This window comes from Scyliorhinus canicula, chromosome 3 (genome assembly GCF_902713615.1).
Source record: "Scyliorhinus canicula chromosome 3, sScyCan1.1, whole genome shotgun sequence".
Classification (NCBI taxonomy): Eukaryota; Metazoa; Chordata; class Chondrichthyes; order Carcharhiniformes; family Scyliorhinidae; genus Scyliorhinus; species Scyliorhinus canicula.
Genome location: NC_052148.1, coordinates 44,405,139 through 44,427,949, shown reverse-complemented (window position 1 = coordinate 44,427,949; position 22,811 = coordinate 44,405,139). Strand labels below are relative to the sequence as shown.

The window sequence follows — 22,811 nt, the reverse complement described above, 5'->3', positions numbered from 1 at the left end:
TGGACTGTGGGAGAAAACCAGAGCATCCAGAGGAAACCCACGCAGGCACGGGGAGAATGTGCTAACTCCACACAGTCACCCAGGCTGGAACAGTCCATGGCGCCGTGTAGCAGCAGTGCTAACCACTATGCCACCGTGCCACTTCATCTCTTGTTGGAGATGGTCATTGACACTTGACTTAAAATGCCATAAATACATTAGTGAGAAAGGATCAGGCCTCAGAAATCATGAAGTAAAATCAATTTGGGTGAAAACTAGGAATAGCACCGAGGAGGAGGTGGTACAGTGGTATTGCTGGTGGACTAGTAATCCAGAGTCTGGGATTATGCTCTGGGGGCCTGGATTTGAATCTTATGGTGAAATTTGAATTCAATAAAAATCTGGAAATGACTCATAAAAACAAATGCCCTTTAGGGAGGGAAATCTGCCGTCGTTACCCAGTCTGGGTCACATGTGACTCCACATCCACAACAGTGTGGTTGACTCTTAAATGCTCTCTGACTTGCCCATTGTCCAGCAAGTCACTCAGTTCAAGGGCATTGGGCAAGAAATGACTGCAACTGTCCTGATCTGGAAGATCTGAACCAGATACCTTCAAAATAAGCAAATATACACAAAATATCTGTACGCGGAACAATAATTTTCAGTGTACCTCGGTACACGTGACAATAAATCAAAATCTAATAAATTTAAATCTGAAATATGGACGAGTGTCGAGCTGTCCCATACTATTTACAATCTAACCGACAATCGGTGGGTTGAGAATCAGCCTGCTCAGTTACATGAAGCCCCATGGAAGAAACATCATCCTTGAATCAAGGGACAGCTGATAATGACAATCAAGGTAAACTAAATCAAAACATATTCAATGAATGACCATATCACAGAGAACACAGGGTCTGCAGAAGAGTCATATGGACTCAAAACGTTGGGTGGGATTCTCCTGCCTCCTCAATGGCAGCACCTGTTGTGAGCGAGAACGGGAAAATTTGTCGTTCCAGCCAAAGCTCCATTCACTCTCAGCTGCACCAGAAAATCCCAGCTGCGAAGGAGATGGAAGATATCGGCTGTTAACTCTTGTTTCTCTCTCCACAGGTGCTGCCAGACCTACTGCGTTGATCCAGCGTTTTCGGTTTTCATTTCATAATTATTTATTGACACTTTATCTCTCTACTGGACACTCGATTTAGCATCAACAAATGCATTGCCTTTGGCACTCATTGTTTCTGCATTAGCACTCTCTCTCACATTGGTACAGTAACATCTGAAGATCTCTAATAATGTGCTCTGATGTTGAAATTATTTATGAGACATTGTTAGATTTCAGATGGCACAATTGTCAAAAGATCAAATCGAATCAGTTCTCCAGGCCAAATTCATATAAAGTAACCCATATCCTGACTCACCGAAGGATCCTGATTGTAATTCAGGCTGTTGACTGCTATTTCATTGGATGAATCTTTGACAGCATCTTGAATCATGCCTCGTATATCAATGATCTGGCCCTGTGTACAATATGAAAGGAAGAAAAAAAAGAAAAATTGCTCAAGTGTCAACATCTCTCTTGACATCCATCAATCCAAAGATGAGTATTTTAGCACCTACCCGTCTGGGATGATGGCCATCTCCAACTTTAATGGTAGACACATTCAAACCAAATTCTGAAGTCTCAGGGGGTGTACACTGTTCATTTTCCTAGATTGATCACCAATAATAATAACTTTGTATATTAATCGGTCAAAGCAGTCAAGTCATTAATTATTCAATTTCTCTACAGAGTTCCCTAAGTGAAGTCCCTGTTTTTTTTTTAAAGAATCCTTTCAAACAAAATGTTCATGTGAAGAGAAAATAAAAGCATCAGAAAGGATTAAGTTCCTTCCACTACATTGTCCTGTATCTTTACCATTCTATTTTTTAAAGAAAAAATAATCTCACTCTCTTTCGGATATGTAGTGGTATTGTCACTGGACTAGTAACCCAGAGACCCAGAGTAATGCTCTGGGTTCCAGGTTCAAATCCCGCCACCGCAGGTGGTGAAATTTGAATTCAATAAAAATCTGGAATTAAAAGTCTAATGATGACCCACAAAACCATTGCCAGTTGTTGTAAAAACCCATCTGGTTCACCAATGTCCTTTAGGGAAGGAAATCTGCCATCCTTACCGGGTCTGGCCTACATGTGACTCCAGACCCACAACACTGTAGTTGACTCTTACCTGCCCCCTCAAGGGCAATTACGGGTGGGAAATAAATTCTGGCACAGTCTGCAACGTCCACATCCCATGAACAAAATTTTTATTTTTTTTTAAATTCCACTCAACGTATTGTTGTGCCACCTAAGTAAATGGTTAGACAACTCAGTTTTTTCATCCACGTCAGAGAATGGTGAGAAGCTGAGACCCCAGTACAGATTCCTGGGGAACACCATGTCACATCCTGCCAGAGAAAACAACTTGGATCCTCACTGCATACATATGTATCTTAAAAACACTAGAGGGGGTGGCACGTGGCGCAGTGGTTAGCACTGGGTCTACGGCGCTGAGGACTCAGGTTCGAATTCCGGCTCTGGGTCACTGTCCATGTGGGGTTTGTACATTCTCCCCATGTCTGTGTGGGTTTCACCTCCACAAGCAAAGGTGTGCAGGGTAAGTGGATTGGCCACGCTAAATTGCCCCTTCATTGGAAAAATAAATAAATAATTGGGCACTCTAACATTTAAAAAAACACTAGCATATACTTGCCTTCCACCTGATGATGCCGTGACATAATGAATTAACATCACTACACAATCACATGGAGTCCGAGTAGGTAGAAGGGCACACCACGTTTTTACATCCTTCGGAGTACAATTTGCTCCTTGTCTCCCTGCAACTTGCTATGTAAATTAGCTAGATGTAGCACTTGTGCGAAGGGGATCAAAGGATATGGGGGGGATGGAGGATTAGGCTATTCATAAGATGTCAGAGCAGAATTAGGCCATTTAGCTCATCGAGTCTGCTCCACCATTCAATCATGGCTGATCTCATCCTGGCCTTAACTCCACCTTTTTGCCTGTTCTCCATAACCCTTCAACCCATTACCAATTAAATATTTGTCTAACTCCTCCTTAAATTTACTCACTGGCCCAGCATTCACCGCACACCAAAAAGTAGTGAATTCCACAGATTCACAACCCTTTGGGAGAAGTAGTTTCTCCTCAACTCGTTTTAAATTTGCTACCTCTTATCCTCAGACTACGACCTCTCATTCTAGAATGCCCCACAAGAGGAAGCATCCACTCCATGTCTACTCTATCCATACCTTTTATCACCTTGTATACCTCAATATGATCTCCCCTCATTCTTCTAAACCCTAAACTTTTCAATCTCTCTTCATACGACAAAACCCTCATCTCTGGAATCAACCTAGTGAACCTCCTCTGAACTGCCTCCTATTCCACTACATCTTTCCTCAAATAAGGGGACAAAATCTGTGCACAATACTCCAGGTGTGGTCTCACCAATGCCTTGTATAGTTACAACACTTCCTTATCTTTAAACTCTATTCCTTAGCTATAAATGCCAATATTCCATTCGCTTTCTTCATTATCTGCTGTACCTGCATGCTAGTTTTCTGTGACTCATGCACGAGGAATCCCAGATCCCTCTGCAATAGAGCGCCCCGAAGTCTCTCCCCATTTAGATAATAAGTTGTCTTCCCATTTTTCCAACCAAAATAGATGATCTCACAGTTATCCATGTGAAACTCCATATGCCACATTTTAGCCCACTCTCCTAACCTATCTATATCCATTTGTAAGGTTATTATTTCCTCGTTGCAACTTACTGTCCCACCTATTATCATGTAGTCGGTAAATTTGGCTGTAGAACCTTCTAGCCCTGTATCCAAGTTGTTCATATAGATTGTAAATAGCTGTTGCCTAAGGTCCAAAACCTGTGGCACCCCACTAGTTACAACTTTACATCCAGAAAAAAAAATATTTATCCCGACTCCGTCAGCCAGTCTTCTATATCCAAGCTAATAAATTACCCCTAATCTCATGTTATCTAACCTTGTAAATTAACCTTCTGTGCAGCACCTTATCAAACGCCTTCCAAAAGTCCAGACATACTACATCTACAGGATCCCCATTGATAGAAACCTACTTTTCGGGAGGAAATGATTTGGTGACATTATACTATTAAAAATCATATATTAGCCATGACAGCAGTGAATGCTGAGAGCATGAGAAAAGATCTGATAAGGAAGTCAGTATTCAAATTGACTATCCACGTTGCAGAATAGACTCAATGTTATCATTACTGGGCAAATATCCCAGTTTTAGAAAACATGGTGGGAAACAGGTGGTTCGATCACACCATATTATAGAAACATAGAGAAGTTTTCCCATGCCATATTATTTCTTAAAACTTGATCGAGAGACATTTCGGTCAATTAGATGAATTGTAATTATTTCAACCCAATCACAGTCAGAAAGGGGACAGAGCCTAAAAAGATCATGATTTCCTTATGAGACCGAGAACCTTTTTTGTTCTCTCCAAAATCAGCTCTCATCTCTCTCTCTCTGTGAATTCATCTTTAAACCTATTCCTACTTTGCTTTGCAAACAGCTATTTCCTTTTGTTTAATTTTTGTATTGTGCATTTTGATCTGAAGAAATCACCACGAACTGAATTGTATTTTGAATTCAACCATCTGTATTTGCATTGAACTTTCTAGATTCTGTATTCGCATAAAATTTGACTTGATCAGTAGACTTTGAAACTGACATAAATAAAGCTATACTTGACTTCACCCAAGAAGCTCAGTCTCGAGTTCTGTAAGGTTGATATATAGTGCTGCGGTACATAAATATATTAGCAAAGTACAGATCCATCACCCATTTATCCACTTTGCTTCTTACATCTTCAAAGAACTCGAGCAAATTAGTCAAACATGATTTACCATTCAGAGAACAGAGTGCAGAAGAAGGCCTTTCGGTCCATCGAGTCTGCACCGACCCACTTAAGCCCTTCACTTCCACCGTATCCCCGGAACCCAATAACCCCTCCTTACCTTTTTGGACACTAAGGGTAATTTAGCATGGCCAGTCTACCTAACCTGCGCATCTTTGGACTGTGGGACGAAACTGGAGCACCCAGAGGAAACCCACGCAGATTCCCACAGACAGTGACCCAGCAGGGAATCGAACCTGGGACCCTGGCGCTGTTAAGCCACAGTGCTATCCACTTGTGCTACCATGCTGCCCATAACCCTATGCTGACTCTGATGGATAGTGTTTTGACTTTCGAAATGTCCTGATATTACTTCCTTGATAATTAATTCTAACAATTTCCCAACAACAGATGTTAAACTACTGGTCTGTAATTTCCCATGTTCTGCCTCCCTCTTTTTTTGAATAAAGGGTGTTTATTTTTCTAGTCCATTGGAACCTTTCCCGTGTCCAGGGAACTTTGGAATATTATAACCAATGGATCCACAATCTCCGCTGCCTCTTCCTTTAACACCCTAAGATGTAGGTCATCAGGCCCGGGAGACTTGTTTGCCCTCAATCCAAGTAGTTTGTTGAGTACCATTTCCTTATTGATATTGTTTGTTCTAAGTTCCTCACTTTCAATTACCTCTGAATTACCAGTTCCTATAGGAATGGTACTAGTCCCCTCCACTGTGAAAACTGAGGCAAAATATTGATTTAGCATCTCTGTTCTGTGTTCACCACTATTAACTCACCAGTTTCATCTTCCAAGGGACCAACACTTTAGCAACTTTTATATACTTATAGAAACGTTTGCTATCCTTTTTGATATTTTGCGCGAGCTTTCTTTCGTAATTTACCTTAGCTCTTTTTATAATGCTTTAAGTATCCCTTGCGTTTATGTTTGAAAGTTTCCCAATCTTCCAGCTTGCCACTGGCCTTTTCAATGATATACCTTGGTTTTTGTCTTTGTCCTTGACCTCCTTGTTTAGCCATGTTTACCTCTCTTACCATCTTTCTTCCTCACTGGGATATATTTTTGTTGTGAGGAATTGAGTATCTCCTTAAACAACTGCCCCAGCTCATCAGCTGTCCTACCTTTTAGCCTGTGTGCCCACTCTACTTGGGCTAAATCTGTCCTCATGCCTGTGTAATTTCCTGTGTTTAATTCCAGAAAGCAAGTGTGGGACTCCACTTTCTCGCCCCCAATCTGAATTTTGAATTCTACCATACTATGGTCACTACTCCCTAGAGGATCCTTAACTACGAGGTCATTAATTAATTCTTCCTTGTTACACAATACCAAATCCAGGGTAGCCTGCTCCCTGGTTAGCTCCACAACACACTGTTCCAGGAAACAATCTTGAATACATTCAATGAACTCAGGCTACCCTTGATTCTTCCCGTCTATGTGCATATTAAAATCACCCATGATTATTGCCATACCTTTCTTACAAGCTCCCAGTATTTCCTGGTTTATACTGTGCCCCATTGCAGAACTACTATTTGGGGACATATAGATTACTCCTACCAAGGACTTCTTCCCTTTGTTATTTCTTATTTCTACCCAGACTGATTTCACATCTTAATCTCCAGAGTTTATGTCATTTCTCATGACAGCACTGATCCCATTCCTCACCAGCAGGGCTAAACCACCTTCTTTACTTTTCACTCTTATCTTTCCAAAATATTACGTACCCTTTGATATTCAACTCCCAGACCTGGTCTCCCTGTAACCATGTTTCAGTAATCGCCACAAATTCATACCCTTTTGTCTCTATTTGCACTATTAACACATTAAGTTTGTTTCAAATGCTTCTTGCATTTAGATACAAAACTTCTAAATTTGTCCCACTGTTCAATTTTCCTCTTCTTCTTTCTGATTCCTTGGTACACAAAGACATTCACCTGTTCGTCCCTCACCTTTATTTTTTGGTAACCATCCACCACACTGCTAACCTGTACTCTTACCTCCTTCTTTAATTTGGGTTTTCTAATTTCCCCTACAACTGAAACCTATTCAGTTTAAAGCCCCAGCATGATTCAGATAAAGACCATCCCATCAGAACAGCTCCCTCCTTCCCCAGTACTGATGGAGCCACGCATTTACCTCCTTGATAGAACAGAGAACATTATAGAACACAGAACATTACAGCGCAGTACAGGCCCTTCGGCCCTCGATGTTGCACCGACCTGTGAAACCACTCTAAAGCCCATCTACACTATTCTATTATCATCCATATGTTTATCCAATGACCATTTAAATGCCCTTAATTTTGGCGAGTCCACTACTGTTGCAGGCAGGTTATTCCACGCCTTTACTACTCTCTAAGTAAAGAACCTACCTCTGACATCTGTCCTATATCTATTTCCCCTCAATTTAAAGCTATGCCGCCTCGTGTTAGCCATCACCATCCGAGGAAACAGGCTCTCACTGTCCACCCTATCTAATCCTCTGATCATCTTGTATGCCTCAATTAAGTCACCTCTTAACCTTCATTTCATTCATTTCATTTTCAAACTCAATCCCTCTGCCAATAAAAGCTAACACATCGTACACCTTCTTAACAACTCTATCAACCTGGGTGGCAACTTTCAGGGATCTATGTACATGAACACCGAGATCTCTCTTCTCATCCACACTACCAAGAATCTTACCATTAGCCCAGTACTCCTGTATTCCTGTTACTCCTTCCAAAATGAATCACCTCACACTTTTCTGCATTAAACTCCATTTGTCACCTCTTAGCCCAGCTCTGCAGCTTATCTATGTCCCTCATAACCTGCAACATCCTTCCGCACTGTCCACAACTCCACCGACTTTAGTGTCATCTGCAAATTTACTCACCCATCCTTCTATGCCCTCCTCCAGGTCATTTATAAAAATGACAAACAGCAGTGGCCCCAAAACAGATCCTTGTGGTACACCACTAGTAACTGAACTCCAGGCTGAACATTTCCCATCAACCACCACCCTCTGTCTTCTTACAGCGAACCAATTTCTGATTCAAACTGCTATATCACCCCGAATCCCATGCCTCCGTATTTTCTGCAATAGCCTACAAAGGGGAACCTTATCAAACGCTTTACTGAAATCCATATACACCACATCAACTGCTTTACCCTCGTCCACCTGTTTGGTCACCTTCTCAAAGAACTCCATAAGGTTTGTAAGGCACGACCTACCCTTCACAAAACCGTGTTGACTATCCCTAATCAAATTAGTCCTTTCCAGATGATTATAAATCCTATCTCTTATAAACCTTTCCAAACCTTTGCCCACAACAGAAGTAAGGCTTATTGGTCTATAGTTATCGGGGTTGTATCTACTCCCCTTCTTGAACAAGGAGACATTTGCTATCCTCCAGTCTTCTGGCACTATTCCTGTAGACAATGAAAACATAAAGATCAAAGCCAAAGGCTCAGCAATCTCCTCCCTAGCTTCCCAGAGAATCCTAGGATAAATCCCATTCGGCCCAGGGGACTTCTATTTTCACACTTTCCAGAATTGCTAACACCTCCTCCTTATGAACTTCAAGCCCTACTAGTCTAGTAGCCTGTATATCAGTATTCTCCTCGACAACATTGTTTTTTTCCTGCTTGAATACTGACGAAAAATATTCATTTAGCACCTCTCCTATCTCCTCAGACTCTACGCACAACTTCCCACTATTGTCCTTGACTGGCCCTACTCTTACCCTAGTCATTCTTTTATTCCTGACATACCTATAGAAAGCTTTAGGGTTTTCCTTGATCCTACCTGCCAAGGACTTCTCATGTCCCCTCCTGGCTCTTCTTAGCTCTCTCTTTAGATCCTCCCTGGCTAACTTGTAACTCTCAAGTGCCCTAACTGAACCTTCAAGTTTCATCTTTACATAAGCCTCCTTCTTCCTCTTGACAAGTGATTCAACTACTTTAGTAAACCACGGTTCCCTCGTTGGACCACTTCCTCCCTGCCTGACAGGTGCATCCTTATCAAGGACACGCAGTAGCTGTTCCTTGAACGAGCTCCACATTTCAATTGTGCCCATCCCCTGCAGTTTCCTTCCCCATCCTATGCATCCTAAGTCTTGCCTCATCGCATCATAATTGCCTTTTCTCCAGATATAACTCTTGCCCTGCGGTATATACCTATCCCTTTCCATCGCTAAAGTAAACATAACTGAATTGTGGTCACTATCACCAAAGTGCTCACCTACTAATCTAGCACCTGTCCTGGTTCATTACCCAGTACCAAATTCAATGTAGCCTCGCCTCTTGTTGGCCTATCTACATACTGTGTCAGGAAACCCTCCTGCACACATTGACAAAAATGGACCCATCTAAAGTACTCGATCTGTAGCGTTTCCAGTCAATATTTGGAAAGTTAAAGTCCCCCATAACAACTACCCTGTTACTTTCGCTCCTATCCAGAATCATCTTTGCAATCCTTTCCTCTACATCTCTGGGATTTTTCGGAGACCTCTCCTTTCCTGTTTCTAACCTCAGCCCATACTACCTTAGTAGACGAGTCCTCATCAAACGTCCTTTCTGCCACCGTAATACTGTCCTTGACTATCAATGCCACCCCTCCCCCTCTTTTACCACCTTCCCTGAGCTTACTGAAATATCTAAACCCCAGAACCTGCAACAACCATTCCTGTCCCTACTCTAGCCATGTCTCCGAAATGGCCACAACATCGAAGTCCCAGGTACCAACCCATGCTGCAAGTTCACCCACCTTATTCCGGATGCTCCTGGCGTTGAAGTAGACACATTTTAAACGACCTTCCTGCCTGCCGGTACACTCCTGCAACCTTGAAACCTTACTCATGACGTCACTACTCTCAACCTCCTGTATACTGGAGCTACAATTCAGGTTCCCAACCCCCTGCTGAATTAGTTTAAACCCTCCCGAAGAGCATTGGCAAATTTCCCCCCCAGGATATTGGTACCCCTCTGGTCCAGGTGTAGACCATCCCGTTTGTAGAGGTCCCACCTACCCCAGAATGAGCCCCAATTATCCAGGTATCTGAAACCATCCCTCCTGCACCATCCCTGTAGCCACGTGTCCAACTGCTCTCTCTCCCTATTCCTCACCTCGCTAGAACGTGGCACGGGTAACAACCCAGAGATAATAACTCAGTTTGTTCTAGCTCTAAGCTTCCACCCTAGCTCCCTGAAATCCTGCCTTACATCCCTTTCCCTTTTCCTACCTATGTCGTTGGTGCCGATGCGGACCACGACTTGGGGCTGCTCCCCTGCCCCCTTAAGGATCCCGAAAACACGATCCGAGACACGATTCGACCCTGTGTCAATTAGCTCAGTGCTCAGGGAGTAATTCAGAGACTGGTTCTGCTTTTTAATGTAACTCCTGGCTGTTCATACTCTCTTAGCAGAATCTCTGTCCTTGTTCTACCTATGTCGTTGGTACCTATATGAACCACAACAACTGGATCTTTACCTTCCCACTCCAAGTTCTGTAGCCCAGATGAGATACCTTGAACCCAAGCACCAGGTAGGCAACACATTGAGTTGAATGATCAGCCATGATCATAATGAATGATGGAGCAGGCTCGAAGGGCTGAATGGTCTCCTCCTGCCCCTATTTTCTATGTTTCTATGTTTTTAACAATTATTGTGCAGCCAAGTACAGGAGGTCTCTGTTTTAGGTTGCCCTAGTTTATGTAATTCCGCTTCATCATTATGTAATTAATGGGGCTGGTATTCACAGTTAGAGTTGGGAGTTTCATTTTAATGTTGTTTTGCGCCAGATCAGGTATTGGGTTGGCTGACCAGCCCGGTGCCATGTTAGAGTGACCTTTCCTGTTCCTCAACCCTCAAGATTGCTGCAGACCCTCGCTCTTGCCGCTGACCCTTCCTCTCGGCATTGATCCGCCCAGCCGTGGACAATTCTCCCATTTGCCGGCAGTACAGTGGCAAAAGTGCTTAGCCCTGCTGCCTCACGACGCCAAGGTCCTAGGTTCGATCTCGGCTCTTGGTCACTGTCCGTGTGGAGTTTGCACATTCTCCCAGTGTTTGCATGGGTTTCGCCCCACAACCCAAAGATGTGCGGAGTAGATGGATTGGCCATAATAAATTGCTCTTTAATTGGAAAAAATGAATTGGGTACTCTAAATGTTTTTATTTAAATTCTCCCATTTGCCAACTCTCTTGCTGTTGCCCCATCTTGTGGCTCAGCTCTGCAACCCAAAGCAGTTCCTGCTCCGCAGCTGCCTCTTGTCACTCAAAGGTTTGGGAGAAGTAAGCAGTAAATGTGAGAGGCAGGAATGGGAGGGTCAGTAGCAACCGGGACAGTCAAGGTGAGGGAGGGTCAGGGAGCATGATGTGTGGCAATCGGGAGAGGTGGCGAGCCAGAGGGTCAGGGAGGAAGTAGGCCGCAGTGAAGGGGAAGCGAGGTCAAGGAGGTGGGTCATTGAGATGGCAGGAGGGTCAGGAAGAAGCTAGGTGAGCCACAGGGTCAGGGAGGTGGCAAGCTGCAGGGTTGGTGAATAAGAGAGGCAATGAGCTGTTGAATCAGGAAGCATGAAGAAGGAATTAGCAAATTTCTTTAATATTTTAAAATTTGTTTTAATAGTTATTTCATTTACAAATCTAGGAAATTAGCAAGTGTTTCAATTTACAAGTTATAATGTTTTAAAATGTTTTTTTCTGACGAGAAAATTCCCAACCCAACTGCAGCTTTTACATTAATTGGAAAATCTGATTTGTTTTAACATTTCGACAATACAAATACAACTTTAAGTGAGGACTTACTGTAAAGAGAGGATGGGGTCTGGTTAGCTCAGTTCGCTAGATGGTGGGTGTGTGTTCAGAATAACAACACTAGTGCAGGGTTTGATTCACTTTCTGGTAAACGTGGGGCCTGCCTCCTCATCTTGCCCTCTAGTAAAATCATGGCATATGACTTGGTTTGGCGACCTTGAATAATCAAGGATGCTACCTGAACAAGTAGTAGTGAAAGTAAAGGGAGACATATGCAGACTGCAGCAAATGTCATGTGGCAGAATATCATGTGACCTAATCCCCAGGTATAAAGCCAATCAAATTTGGCAATCTTAGTTTGGGACAAGTGGCTCAGAATTTCTTCAATGTGCAAATGGAGGAAATTATAAGTTGATGCGACCATCAATTCATGCAAAACAAGGAATAGAAGTAAACTGTGGCTTTAATCGACTAGAACAGTGCCTGCCTGCGACTGCTCTGCTACTGAGAGCCGCCTACAGGGCTACTGCTCTTTTTACCTCCCCTCAAGGGGTGGAGCCGGGGCGGAGCCCACCAGGGTACCAACATGATACATTCCAGGTAATACCTTACAATGGTCCATAGGTGGAGCCCTCATGGACAACAGCGTGATACAGTTACATACATGGTGAATGGTTAATGCAATACGTTCACCACATAAGTAAAGGTCAATATACTGGCAGTTTCATAATGGCTCAGAGTAAAACAACATTAGCAGAGCTGGCTAAGAGAGAAAGGTGGCTTCATTGAGCACTTCAATTTTAACTAGTTTATTATGAAGAAGCATCACAATTCAGTTAATACCAGTAACTGTGAACTAAATCTAAACATATTCCTATACTGCCATCCAATGGCTTTGTAATACAACTCCATGCTAGCAGACAGGCTGCAGCCAGTTTTGAACTTTTGACCAATCTGCAGCAACAATTTTCATTATAAGCCTCATTCCATTTCAGTGATAAACAGCTTGCACATTGAGAATCTTGCTGAATAGAATTTCCTATTTGACTGCTCTAGTGGCTTCTAGTTTAACTCTTCCCCACAAGTGGAAATATGCACTCATATATTTTGTCAAAAGTTTTCATGTCCTATTCTTTTTTGATAGCTATTACCTCACAGTTCACGCTATTACCTCACAGCTCACGTATTATCCCTGGAATTTTTTTTGCACTCTATCCAGTGCCTCACTCAATTTTTATAATACAGAAACTTGAACCATACGTAGTACTCCATGTGTGGTTTAACCAATATCCAATACAAGCTTTGCATAAAAAAATTACACTTTTCAATTCCATCCCTCTGTAATAACCTGGTATGACCCCCTAAGGGGCCAAAACCCTACGGTGACTCTGCGGGGAGAGGAGTAGAGTAATTATTGTATTGTCAGTAGTAAATAAACCTAGTTGTATCCAGCCTACCTGGCCTTGTGTGGAGTCCTTGCCTTCAGTCTTAACATAACCCTTACTGCTTGGTTTGCTTTTGACATGGCCTCGAGCACGATATTTAACATTTGGTGATTTGGGTATGTGTACTCCCCGGATCTCTTTACTCCTCTACCCGTGCCACCAACATGGTGGCACAGTGGTTAGCACCAGCGTTGGGTGACTTCTGTGTGGAGTTTTCACTTCCTCCCCGTGTCTCCTCCATGTGCTCCGGTTTCCTCCCACAGTCCATAGATGTGCAGGTTAGGTGGATTGGCCATTCTAAATTGCCCCTTAGTGTCCAAAAGGTTATATGGGGTTACTGGGGTTCGGGGACACGGTGCTCTTTCCAACGGCCGGTGCAAACTCGATGGGCTGAATGGCCTCCTTCTGTACTGAAAATTCTGTGAAAACATGTTACATATGTGGCCCCTTGATTCTTCTTACCAAAACGTAATACCTCATATGAAAAATGAAATGAAAATGAAATCAAAAATCGCTTCTTGTCACAAGTAGGCTTCAAATGAAGTTACTGTGAAAAGCTCCTAGTCGCCACATTCCGGCGCCTGTTCGGGGAGGCTGGTACGGGAATTGAACCACGCTGCTGGCCTGCTTTAAAAGCCAGCTACTTAGCCCTGTGCTAAACTAGCCTATTCACATATGGCCCCGTGGTATTAAAACATACCAGGTGCATGTCTGCGGCCACCAAAGTGTACCCTGTTGTTGCGGCTGCACCCATGGGTTCTCATTCCTTTGGTTCCTCTGCAACCTGGGTGGTATCTTCCTTCCTCTTAACCCCTCCCCTTCTTCCTTTGTCTGTTCAGGTACCCCTCCCTGCTTCCCCCCCTCCCCCTTATTGGTTGCTGGTCATAAACAGGTCCTTAAACAGATTGGTGAATTGCTTCCATGTACTGCAGAAGCCCTCTGCTGATCCTCTGATGGGGAGTTTTATCCTTTCCAATATGAGGAATTCCACTAAGTCAGACAGCCAGTCTGTGGCCTTGGGTGGCGCAGCTGAATTCCAGCCAAGCAGGTGATCAGGAAGGCAAAGGCTCGAGCTCCGGCTGTTCCAATACCCCGAAAACAGTCACTAGTGGACATGGCTCCACCCTCACTCTCACAACCTTGGACATGGTCTTGAAAAAGGCGATCCAATACCCGACAAGTCTGCGACAGGACCAGAACATGTGGGTGTGGTTGGCCGGACCCTCCTGCCACCGCTCACATTTGTGCCCCACCTCCGGGAAGAATCCGCTCATATGTATTCTGGTCAAGTGCACCCACTTTCAGCTGCGCCAGGTGCAGTCCTGCGCCATGAGGAGGTGGAGTTCGCTCCATGCAGTGCTTTGATCCAGAGACCACCCCTATCTCCGGGCCTAGCTCTATCTCCCACCTTTCCCATGCCTCATCCAGTGGGGCCCTTACCTCTCTAACCCAGCCAACTATACCCATATGTTCTGGTCCTGCCCCAAACTTGTCCGATACTAGACTGTCTTTTCCAAGGCCATGTTCAAGGTTGTGGGAGTGCGGTGGAGCCCTTTTAAGAGCTGGAGCTTGTCCGTTAGTTCCCCTAGGGTTGCTACTCTGCCATCTATGTATAGGTTCTCTACCATCAGTACCGCTTTGTCCTGTCTCCACCTTTTAAAAGGAGGCATCTATTGTTGCAGGTGGGAATTTAAGGTTTTTGCAGATGGGAGCCATAGTGGACATTATCCCCAGATGGAAATGGTGCCCAAGTTGATTCCACATCCTCAAGAGTGCCCACCACCAGGCTCCTTGAGTACTTGGCTATGGAAAATGGGAGTGGGGCCGTGACCAGTGTTTGGAGGGATATCCCCGTGTAGGAGATCTCCTCCATTGTCACCCATTCCGCCTCTCGCTCCTTGATCCACCACCGTACCATTTCTGCATTGCCCACCCCACCCTGCCATGATTAGTTTGCCTACTTTGGTGAAGAAGGCCTTGGGGATGAAGATTTGGAATGATCTGAATAGGAAGAGGAATCTTGGCAGCATATTTATTTTGATTGTCTACACTCTCCCCACCAGGGACAGCGGGAGTTGTTTCCACCTCCGGAGGTCCCTGTTAACTTCTAGACTCAATGGGTTCCACTTGTAGATCCATGTCCAGTTGTCGGTCTTCTGGATCCCCAGGTATCGAAATTTGGTTTGGGCCAGTTTGAATGGCAGCTCTCCCAGCTCTGATTCCTCCTTGAAAGATCACAGGGAACATTCTGCTCTTACTCAGGTTGAGATTGTAACCTGGGAAGGCTCCAAACTCCCTTAGGAGATCCATTATTCCTCCCATGCTGGCTAGGTAAGGTGTAGAGGAGCATGTCATCCGCATAGAGTAGACTGTAAGCTCCGTCTTCCCTCTGGATGCCTCTCCACCCCTTCACTGCTCGAAGGGCGATAGCCACCAGGGCAAATAGCTGCGGGAATAGGGACATCACTGCCTTGTGCTGCTGTGCAGCCAGAAGTATTCGGGAGCTAGTGCTGTTTGTCCGTATGCTCTCCATGGGAGTACTGTACAGTAGCTTCAACCACGAGGTGAACCCTGGCCCAAACGGAGACCATTCCAGTACCACCATTTGACTCTGTTGAAGACTTCCTCTGCATCTATGGGGATGATCACTTCTACTGTCCCCTCCCCAGTGAGATCACAATCATGTTCAGCAGATGTCTGATGTTCACCATTAGCTGTCGTTTTTTTTTAAATCATTTATGGGATGTGGGCATCGTTGCCAGCATTTGTTGCCCATCCTTCACAGTCCTCCATTTCAGAGGACCTTTGAGAGTCAACCACATTGCTGTGGATCTGGAGTCACATGTAGGTCAGACCAGGTAAGGATGACAGATTTCCTTCCCTAAAAGGACATTAGTGAACAAGATTTTTTTTTAGGACAATCAACAATGGTTTCATGGTCATCGTTAGATTCTTAATTCTAGGTTTGTATTGAATTCAAATTTCACCATCTGCCATGGTGGGATTTGAACCCGGGTGCCGAGATCTTGCCCTGGATGTCTGGATTACTAGTCCAGTGACAACACCACTACGCTTCTGCCCCTGACAAAGCCCATCTGATCCTCCATAACTACCTCAGGCACGCAACTGTCCAGTCGCCTCACCAGGGCCTTCACCAGGGCTTTGAGGTCAGTGTTTAGGAGTGAGTTGGATCTGTATGACTCACACTCTGTTGGGTCTTTGTCTTTTTTCATGCTGAGCGATATAAAGGCCTGTTCCAGTGTGGGCAGCAGAGTCCTCTTGACAGCGAGTCATTGAACATCGACCCTTCTGCTGACGATAAATTTTCCGCAAAGAAGTCGACGAACGGTGGGCACCTCCGGGTGAACCCTAACATTGACCACCTCATGGCGATCTTGATTTTCTCCAAACAGAGAAAGCTAGCCATGTCAGATAGCCAGGTCTCCGACTTCGGGTGCTTTGAGTCCCTCCAAGCTAATAATATCCGTCTCCGGGCTACCAGACAAGCAAAGGCCAAAACGTCTGCCTCTTTCTCCTCCTGGATTCCCGGATCTTCCGATACCCCGAAAATCGCCACCTCTGGACTCGGTGCCACAGTTGTTTTTAACACTGTGGACATGACATCTGCAAACCCCTGCCAAAATCCCCTAAGCTTCGGACATGTCCAGAACATATGGACATGGTTCGCTGGCCCTCCCACACACTTTGCATACCTGTCTTCCACCCCAAGAATCTGCTCACCCAAGATAATTTAATCATCTTACAGGACATTATAATAATAATGGGGAACCCACGTCACAAGACTATGGCCCCAGCTTGTCTGCAGGAGATTCATTGTTGTACACAGAATACAAACCCATTAACGACTCATCAAGGACTAATGGCATTATTTCAGGTTAAGGGGAACATTCTGAACATGATCTGGTAACTTGTAAAACTCATTATATGAGTAAATCGATTTCCCATCAAGGGACTCGGGAAACATCTCTACCAATACCTACTGATCAGATTGTATTGTATGAAATTGATCAATGACGTCAATGCTTATCTGGAACTGTGAGCGAACTTAAAATATATATATGCATGAAATCCCTGTAAAAATCAGAACAGACTCGTGCTAGCTGAAGGCAGCAGCATTTTCTGGTTCTCCTGTTGTGCACACAGCCATTTTTCAAATGTTTTACCAACACCACACGGTCGGAAACGGACTCTGAGCATTTCTTCCCTACAACACTCTGCATTCTCACTTGAATAAGACTGGCTTTTCCTGGGATAATGACTTCATCTCACCAGCAGGTTAAAACCTTTCTGGAAAGCAAACCATATCTTTTAAGTTACCAAAATAACAGGCAGCTATAAATCAATGTTTTTTTTACTGGAAAGAATATATAAAATGAAAGTAGAGAGAGGCAGGCCAAAACACTTCTTTCTCCTGTCTGAATCCACAGCAGTCTAAACTGAAAACTAAAATAAAACTCACAGCCACAGCTCAGCTCCACCCACGCAATGACATCACTGAGCCATGTGATAAGACTAAGGGACACTCACATGATACTGTTGAATATTTCTGCTATTTCAGGATTGCTGCCTGTGATCTTATTTTGACCTTCGTAGCCTTATTCCCATCCAACTTTCCTCGTAGTTGTGTACTATAAAACATGTTGTTACTTTGTTTAACGTTCCTTCATAATTCTCCTTTGCCCTCTCAAATGTGTTTTGACTTCTCACATCATCAGAGAAAGATCATTCTAATTATACAAGTTGAACCCAGGTTACAGTTCAGTGAACAAAAAGTTGCTGATACTGACCTGCTTTTGATTTTTCTGCTCGGTCTTTTTCATTCCAATTTTGGAACCTGGACGCTGTACTGTGGAGATTTTAGGGAGTGCCTTAGAATTATAGCTTACTGTCCTAGGATTGAACAAGAATGCGGTAGAATGCAGGAAAAATATGCAACGTAGACCAATTCAGGACATATAGAACATAGAACATAGAACAGTACAGCACAGAACAGGCCCTTCGGCCCTCGATGTTGTGCCGAGCAATGATCACCCGACTCAAACCCACATATCCACCCTATACCGTAACCCAACCCCCCCCCCCCCCTTAACCTTACTTTTAAGGACACTACGGGCAATTTAGCATGGCCAATCCACCTAACCCGCACATCTTTGGACTGTGGGAGGAAACCGGAGCACCCGGAGGAAACCCACGCACACACGGGGAGGACGTGCAGACTCCGCACAGACAGTGACCCAGCTGGGAATCGAACCTGGGACCCTGGAGCTGTGAAGCATTTATGCTAACCACCATGCTACCGTGCTGCCCTGACTTAAATACACTATGACTTAAATACCTAGATATATTAAAAATGTTACATATGCATGCACTTCCCATCTACACAAATTAGTTCCTGTTATCACACTTTTTAAAAGCTTTTCCATTATAAATTCTATCTTCATGTTTATGTAAACTTGCTATGTTGTATGTACATTTTCATGACAGCTGCAATGCCACAACTACTGGTTTTCCCAATTCCACAGCCTTAGTTGCAGATAAGTGGCAAGAAGGAGTATTTTGGACCGATTAGATGGGATGAGAAAGTCTGATTAATAGAAGCTGTGATTTTCCTAGTGGAGCCAGAGGAGCAGAAATACAAGAGAAATGTTTGCACTTTTCTTCAGAACATCCTCATTCTTCCTGTCGGCTGACAAACTTGAGTCCAGCAGAGCTATAGCTAGAAAATTATGCTGGCTTCCATGTACAGGCCCTAGCCTGAAGTAAAATAAAATCAGTGTCAGTATACTCGCATTAGCATTTATCATGAAGTTTCAGCTCGAACCCTGCAACCACATCTTTGTCTTCCAAAATCATCAAAGTTAAAATCAGAGGCAGAGTTGCTCCACTTAAACTGCCCTCTAGCTCCATTCTTGCCCATTAGGGAAGGGTTTAAATTTCCCACTTGGATTTTGCTCCCGATTCTCAATACCACAGATATTGATTTTAAGGTATTAGTAATAGGAATTTGCAATGCTATTGTATGAGGTGCGATGTGATGATATGGAATAATCCACTGATTCACAAAAGGTGAGAGTCATTTATTTCTTCGATGTGTGCTAACAGGAACCACTTTACTCTCAAAACTCTAGTATAATTTGCATTGCTAATTTTGGTTTTAAACAAAGAAAAGTACAGTGCAGGAACAGGCCCTTCGGCCCACCAAGCCTGCACCGACCATGCTGCCCATCTAACCTAAAACATTTTACACTTGCGGGGTCCGTACCCACTATTCCCATCCTATTCATGTATTTGTCAAGATGCCTCTTAAATGTCACTATCGTACCTGCTTCCACTACCTCCACCTCCTCCGTTAGCAAGTTCCAGGTACCCACTACTCTCTGTAAAATAACTTCCCTCGCACAGCTCCTCTAAACTTTGCCCCTCACACCTTAAACCTATGACCTTGGTAATTGGCTCTTTCACCCTAGGAAAAAGCTTCCGACTATCCACTCTGTCCATGCCCCTCATAATTTTGTAGACTTCTATCAGGTCGTCCCTCAACATCCGACATTCCAGTGAGAACAAACCAAATTTATCCAACCTCTCCTCATAGCTAATGCCCTCCATACCAGGCAACATCCTGGTAAACCTCTTCTGTACTGTCTCCAAAGCCTCCACAACCTTTTGGTAGTGTGGCGACCAGAATTGAACACCCTAATCCAAGTGTGACCTAAGTAATGTTCTATACAGTTGCAGCATGACTTGTCAATTTTTATACTCAATGCCCTGACCAATGAAGGCAAGCCTTCTTGACTACCTTCTCCACCCGCGTTGCAACTTTGTGACCAGAGGACATGTATACCCAGATCCCTCTGCCTGTCATTACTCTTAATGGTTCATGATGTGGAGATGCCGGCGTTGGACTGAGGTAAGCACAGTAAGAAGTCTTACAACACCAGGTTAAAGTCCAACAGGTTTCTTTCAAACACGAGCTTTCAGAGCGCTGCTCCTTCCTCAGGTGAATGGAGAGGTATCATACGATACGTATGAGGCTCATACGCTGCAGGAAAGGATGTACCGAAGCGTGGTACATTGGCGAGACCATGCAGACGATGCAACAACGAATGAACGGACATCGTGTGACAATCACCAGGCAGGAATGTTCCCTTCCAGTCGAGAACCACTTCAGCAGTCAAGGGCATTCAGCCTCTGATCTCCGGGTAAGCGTTCTCCAAGGCGGTCTTCAGGACACGCGACAACGCAGAGTTGCCGAGCAAAAACTTGTAGCTGGGTTCTGCACGCATGAGTGCGGCCTCGTCAGGGATCTTGGATTCATGTCGCATTACATTCATCCCCCACCATCTGGCCTGGACTTGCAAAATCCTGCCGGCAGTCCTGGCTTGAGACAATTCACACCTCTTTAACCTGGAGTTACCCCTATCTCTGGATCTGTAATGAATTGATTACCCGCAAATACTCGCATTCCAAGCATTGTCTGGCATCTCTGACTTTGTCTATATAAATGTTTCTGGAACATACCTCTCCATTCACCTGAGGAAGGAGCAGCGCTCCGAAAGCTCGTGTTTGAAAGAAACCTGTTGGACTTTAACCTGGTGTTGTAAGACTTCTTACTGTGCTTAATGGTTCAGCCATTTACTGTCTATTTCCCATCTGTATTAGACCTTCCAAAATGCATTGCCTCACATTTGTCCGGATTAAACTATACAGATTTCTGTGTAATAAAAGGTACACGTTCTTAGATATAAATCATTGCACTTGACATCTACTTTCCTTTTCATTGAAAATGTGTACAAAGCATTGTGAAGTTTGAAAACCTCCACATTAAAGGAATTTGAAAAGTATTGGTTTCGATAGGTATGAGGTGGAAAGCACATAACAGGAAAAGATTTTCCTGCAATCTATTCCTTGGCCCAAACATTTTTTTCCAAATTTATTCACAGAATTTCTATGTCACTGGAAATTCAATAATTTATTGCCATCTCTAACTGTCCTTGAGAAGAAGGTGATAAGTGTCTTCTCAATGACGGAGTGGTTTGCTAGGCCATTGCAGAGGCAATTAAAAGTTAACTACATTGCTGCGGGTCTGGAGTCATACATAGGCAAGAATGATATGGATGGAAAATTTCCCTCCCTAAAAAGACTTCTTGCGACATAGTGACCCTACCTATAACTCTGGGTTAGAGTCCCAATTCTGAACATAATGGCCATGGAAGGTGCACTCATAATGTGGCCAAACAGGTTGATTATCAATTTGCAAATCCTTCCAGTATGCCAGTGGTAGGTAATTGGAGGAGTCTCCTGGTCAGCCAGAATCTGCAGAAGGCAACGGAAAACACTGCAGTATCCTTGCAAGCATAACCATGGACCAATATATGGGAGCCCGTGATCAGCAACACCCTCTTAGAGAATGATATCTGAAGAGAGAGAAAGGATGCTGATGAACCAGATCAGTTTTATTTACAACAATCAGGTCGTTACCAACTTTTATTTTTAAATTCCAGACTTTATGTAATTAACTGTATTAAACTCTCCAGTTGCCAAAGTGGGATGTGAACATCTCCAGATCATTCGTCCAGCTCTTTGCATCACTAGTCCCATTACATAAGCACTCTGCTAGACTTCCCAGAATTAGAAAGTTTTGCTTTGTTCCCTGTTTGAGCCACACACATTCTGAAGAGACGATGTGAGAAACAAAAATAGTCTAAATTCATCATTCAGAAATAAAATTTATTTGACCATCAAGCCAATTGCACAATTCACGTATCTTTTAATATTTGCTGATATTTATATTTTTCTTTTTTTTTTTAAATAATTTTTATTGAAAGAGTTTTTCCATACAGACATTTACCCCTACTAATTTTTAAATTATTTACAACACAATCCCTCTAGGCAAATGTCCCTCCCTCGCCCGCCCTCTCGCGCGCACCAGTCCCCCCCCCCCCCCCCCCCCAGGCAACCTTAACAAACAAGGCAGCCTACAGTTTCAGACATGAGCAGCGAGCAGACTTGCCCGCGTTACAGTCGTGCATGTCCCCCCACGACCCTTGCTGCCCCTCCCCTCCCCTCCCCCCCCCCCCCTCCCCCCCCCCCGGGTTGCTGCTGCCACGACCCCGAACGTCTATCTCTGATCTAAAAAGTCAAGGAAAGGTTGCCACCGCCTGGCGAATCCCTGTACCGACCCTCTCAGGGCAAATTTGATCCTTTCTAGCTGAATATAGCTAGCCATATCGTTAATCCAAGTTTCAACGCTTGGAGGCCTCGCGTCCTTCCATTGAATTAATATCCTTCGTCGAGCCACTAGGGACGCAAAGGCCAGTATTCCGGCCTCCCTAGCCTCCTGTACCCCCGGTTCTACCCCGACCCCAAAGATCGCAAGCCCCCATCCTGGTTTGACCCTGGACCCCACCACCTTCGACACCGTCCTTGCCACCCCCTTCCAGAACCCTTCCAGCACCGGACATGCCCAGAACATATGCACATGGTTCGCTGGGCTTCCCAGACATCTGACACACCTGTCCTCACCCCCAAAGAACCGGCTCATCCTTGTCCCCGTCATGTGAGCTCTATGCAGCACCTTAAATTGAATGAGGCTCAGTCTCGCACACGAGGAGGAAGAGTTGACCTTCTCCAGTGCATCCGCCCACGTCCCGTCTTCTATCTGCTCTC

The 22,811-nt window shown here is 44.3% G+C and overlaps 1 protein-coding gene across 2 annotated transcripts in view; it reads right to left on the bottom strand.

The window, feature by feature from the left end:
• katnal2 (katanin p60 subunit A-like 2) overlaps window positions 1-22,811 on the bottom strand; it is a 138,217-nt gene that overhangs the window by 79,697 nt on the left and 35,709 nt on the right. For both annotated transcript variants that reach the window (XM_038790472.1, XM_038790471.1), the window contains exons 5-7: window positions 17,933-18,035; window positions 1,606-1,695; window positions 1,407-1,505 (exon numbers count right to left, since the gene is read on the bottom strand). In XM_038790472.1, the coding sequence (XP_038646400.1) occupies window positions 1,407-1,505; window positions 1,606-1,695; window positions 17,933-18,035 (292 nt within the window). The remainder of the gene's footprint in view (window positions 1-1,406; window positions 1,506-1,605; window positions 1,696-17,932; window positions 18,036-22,811) is intronic.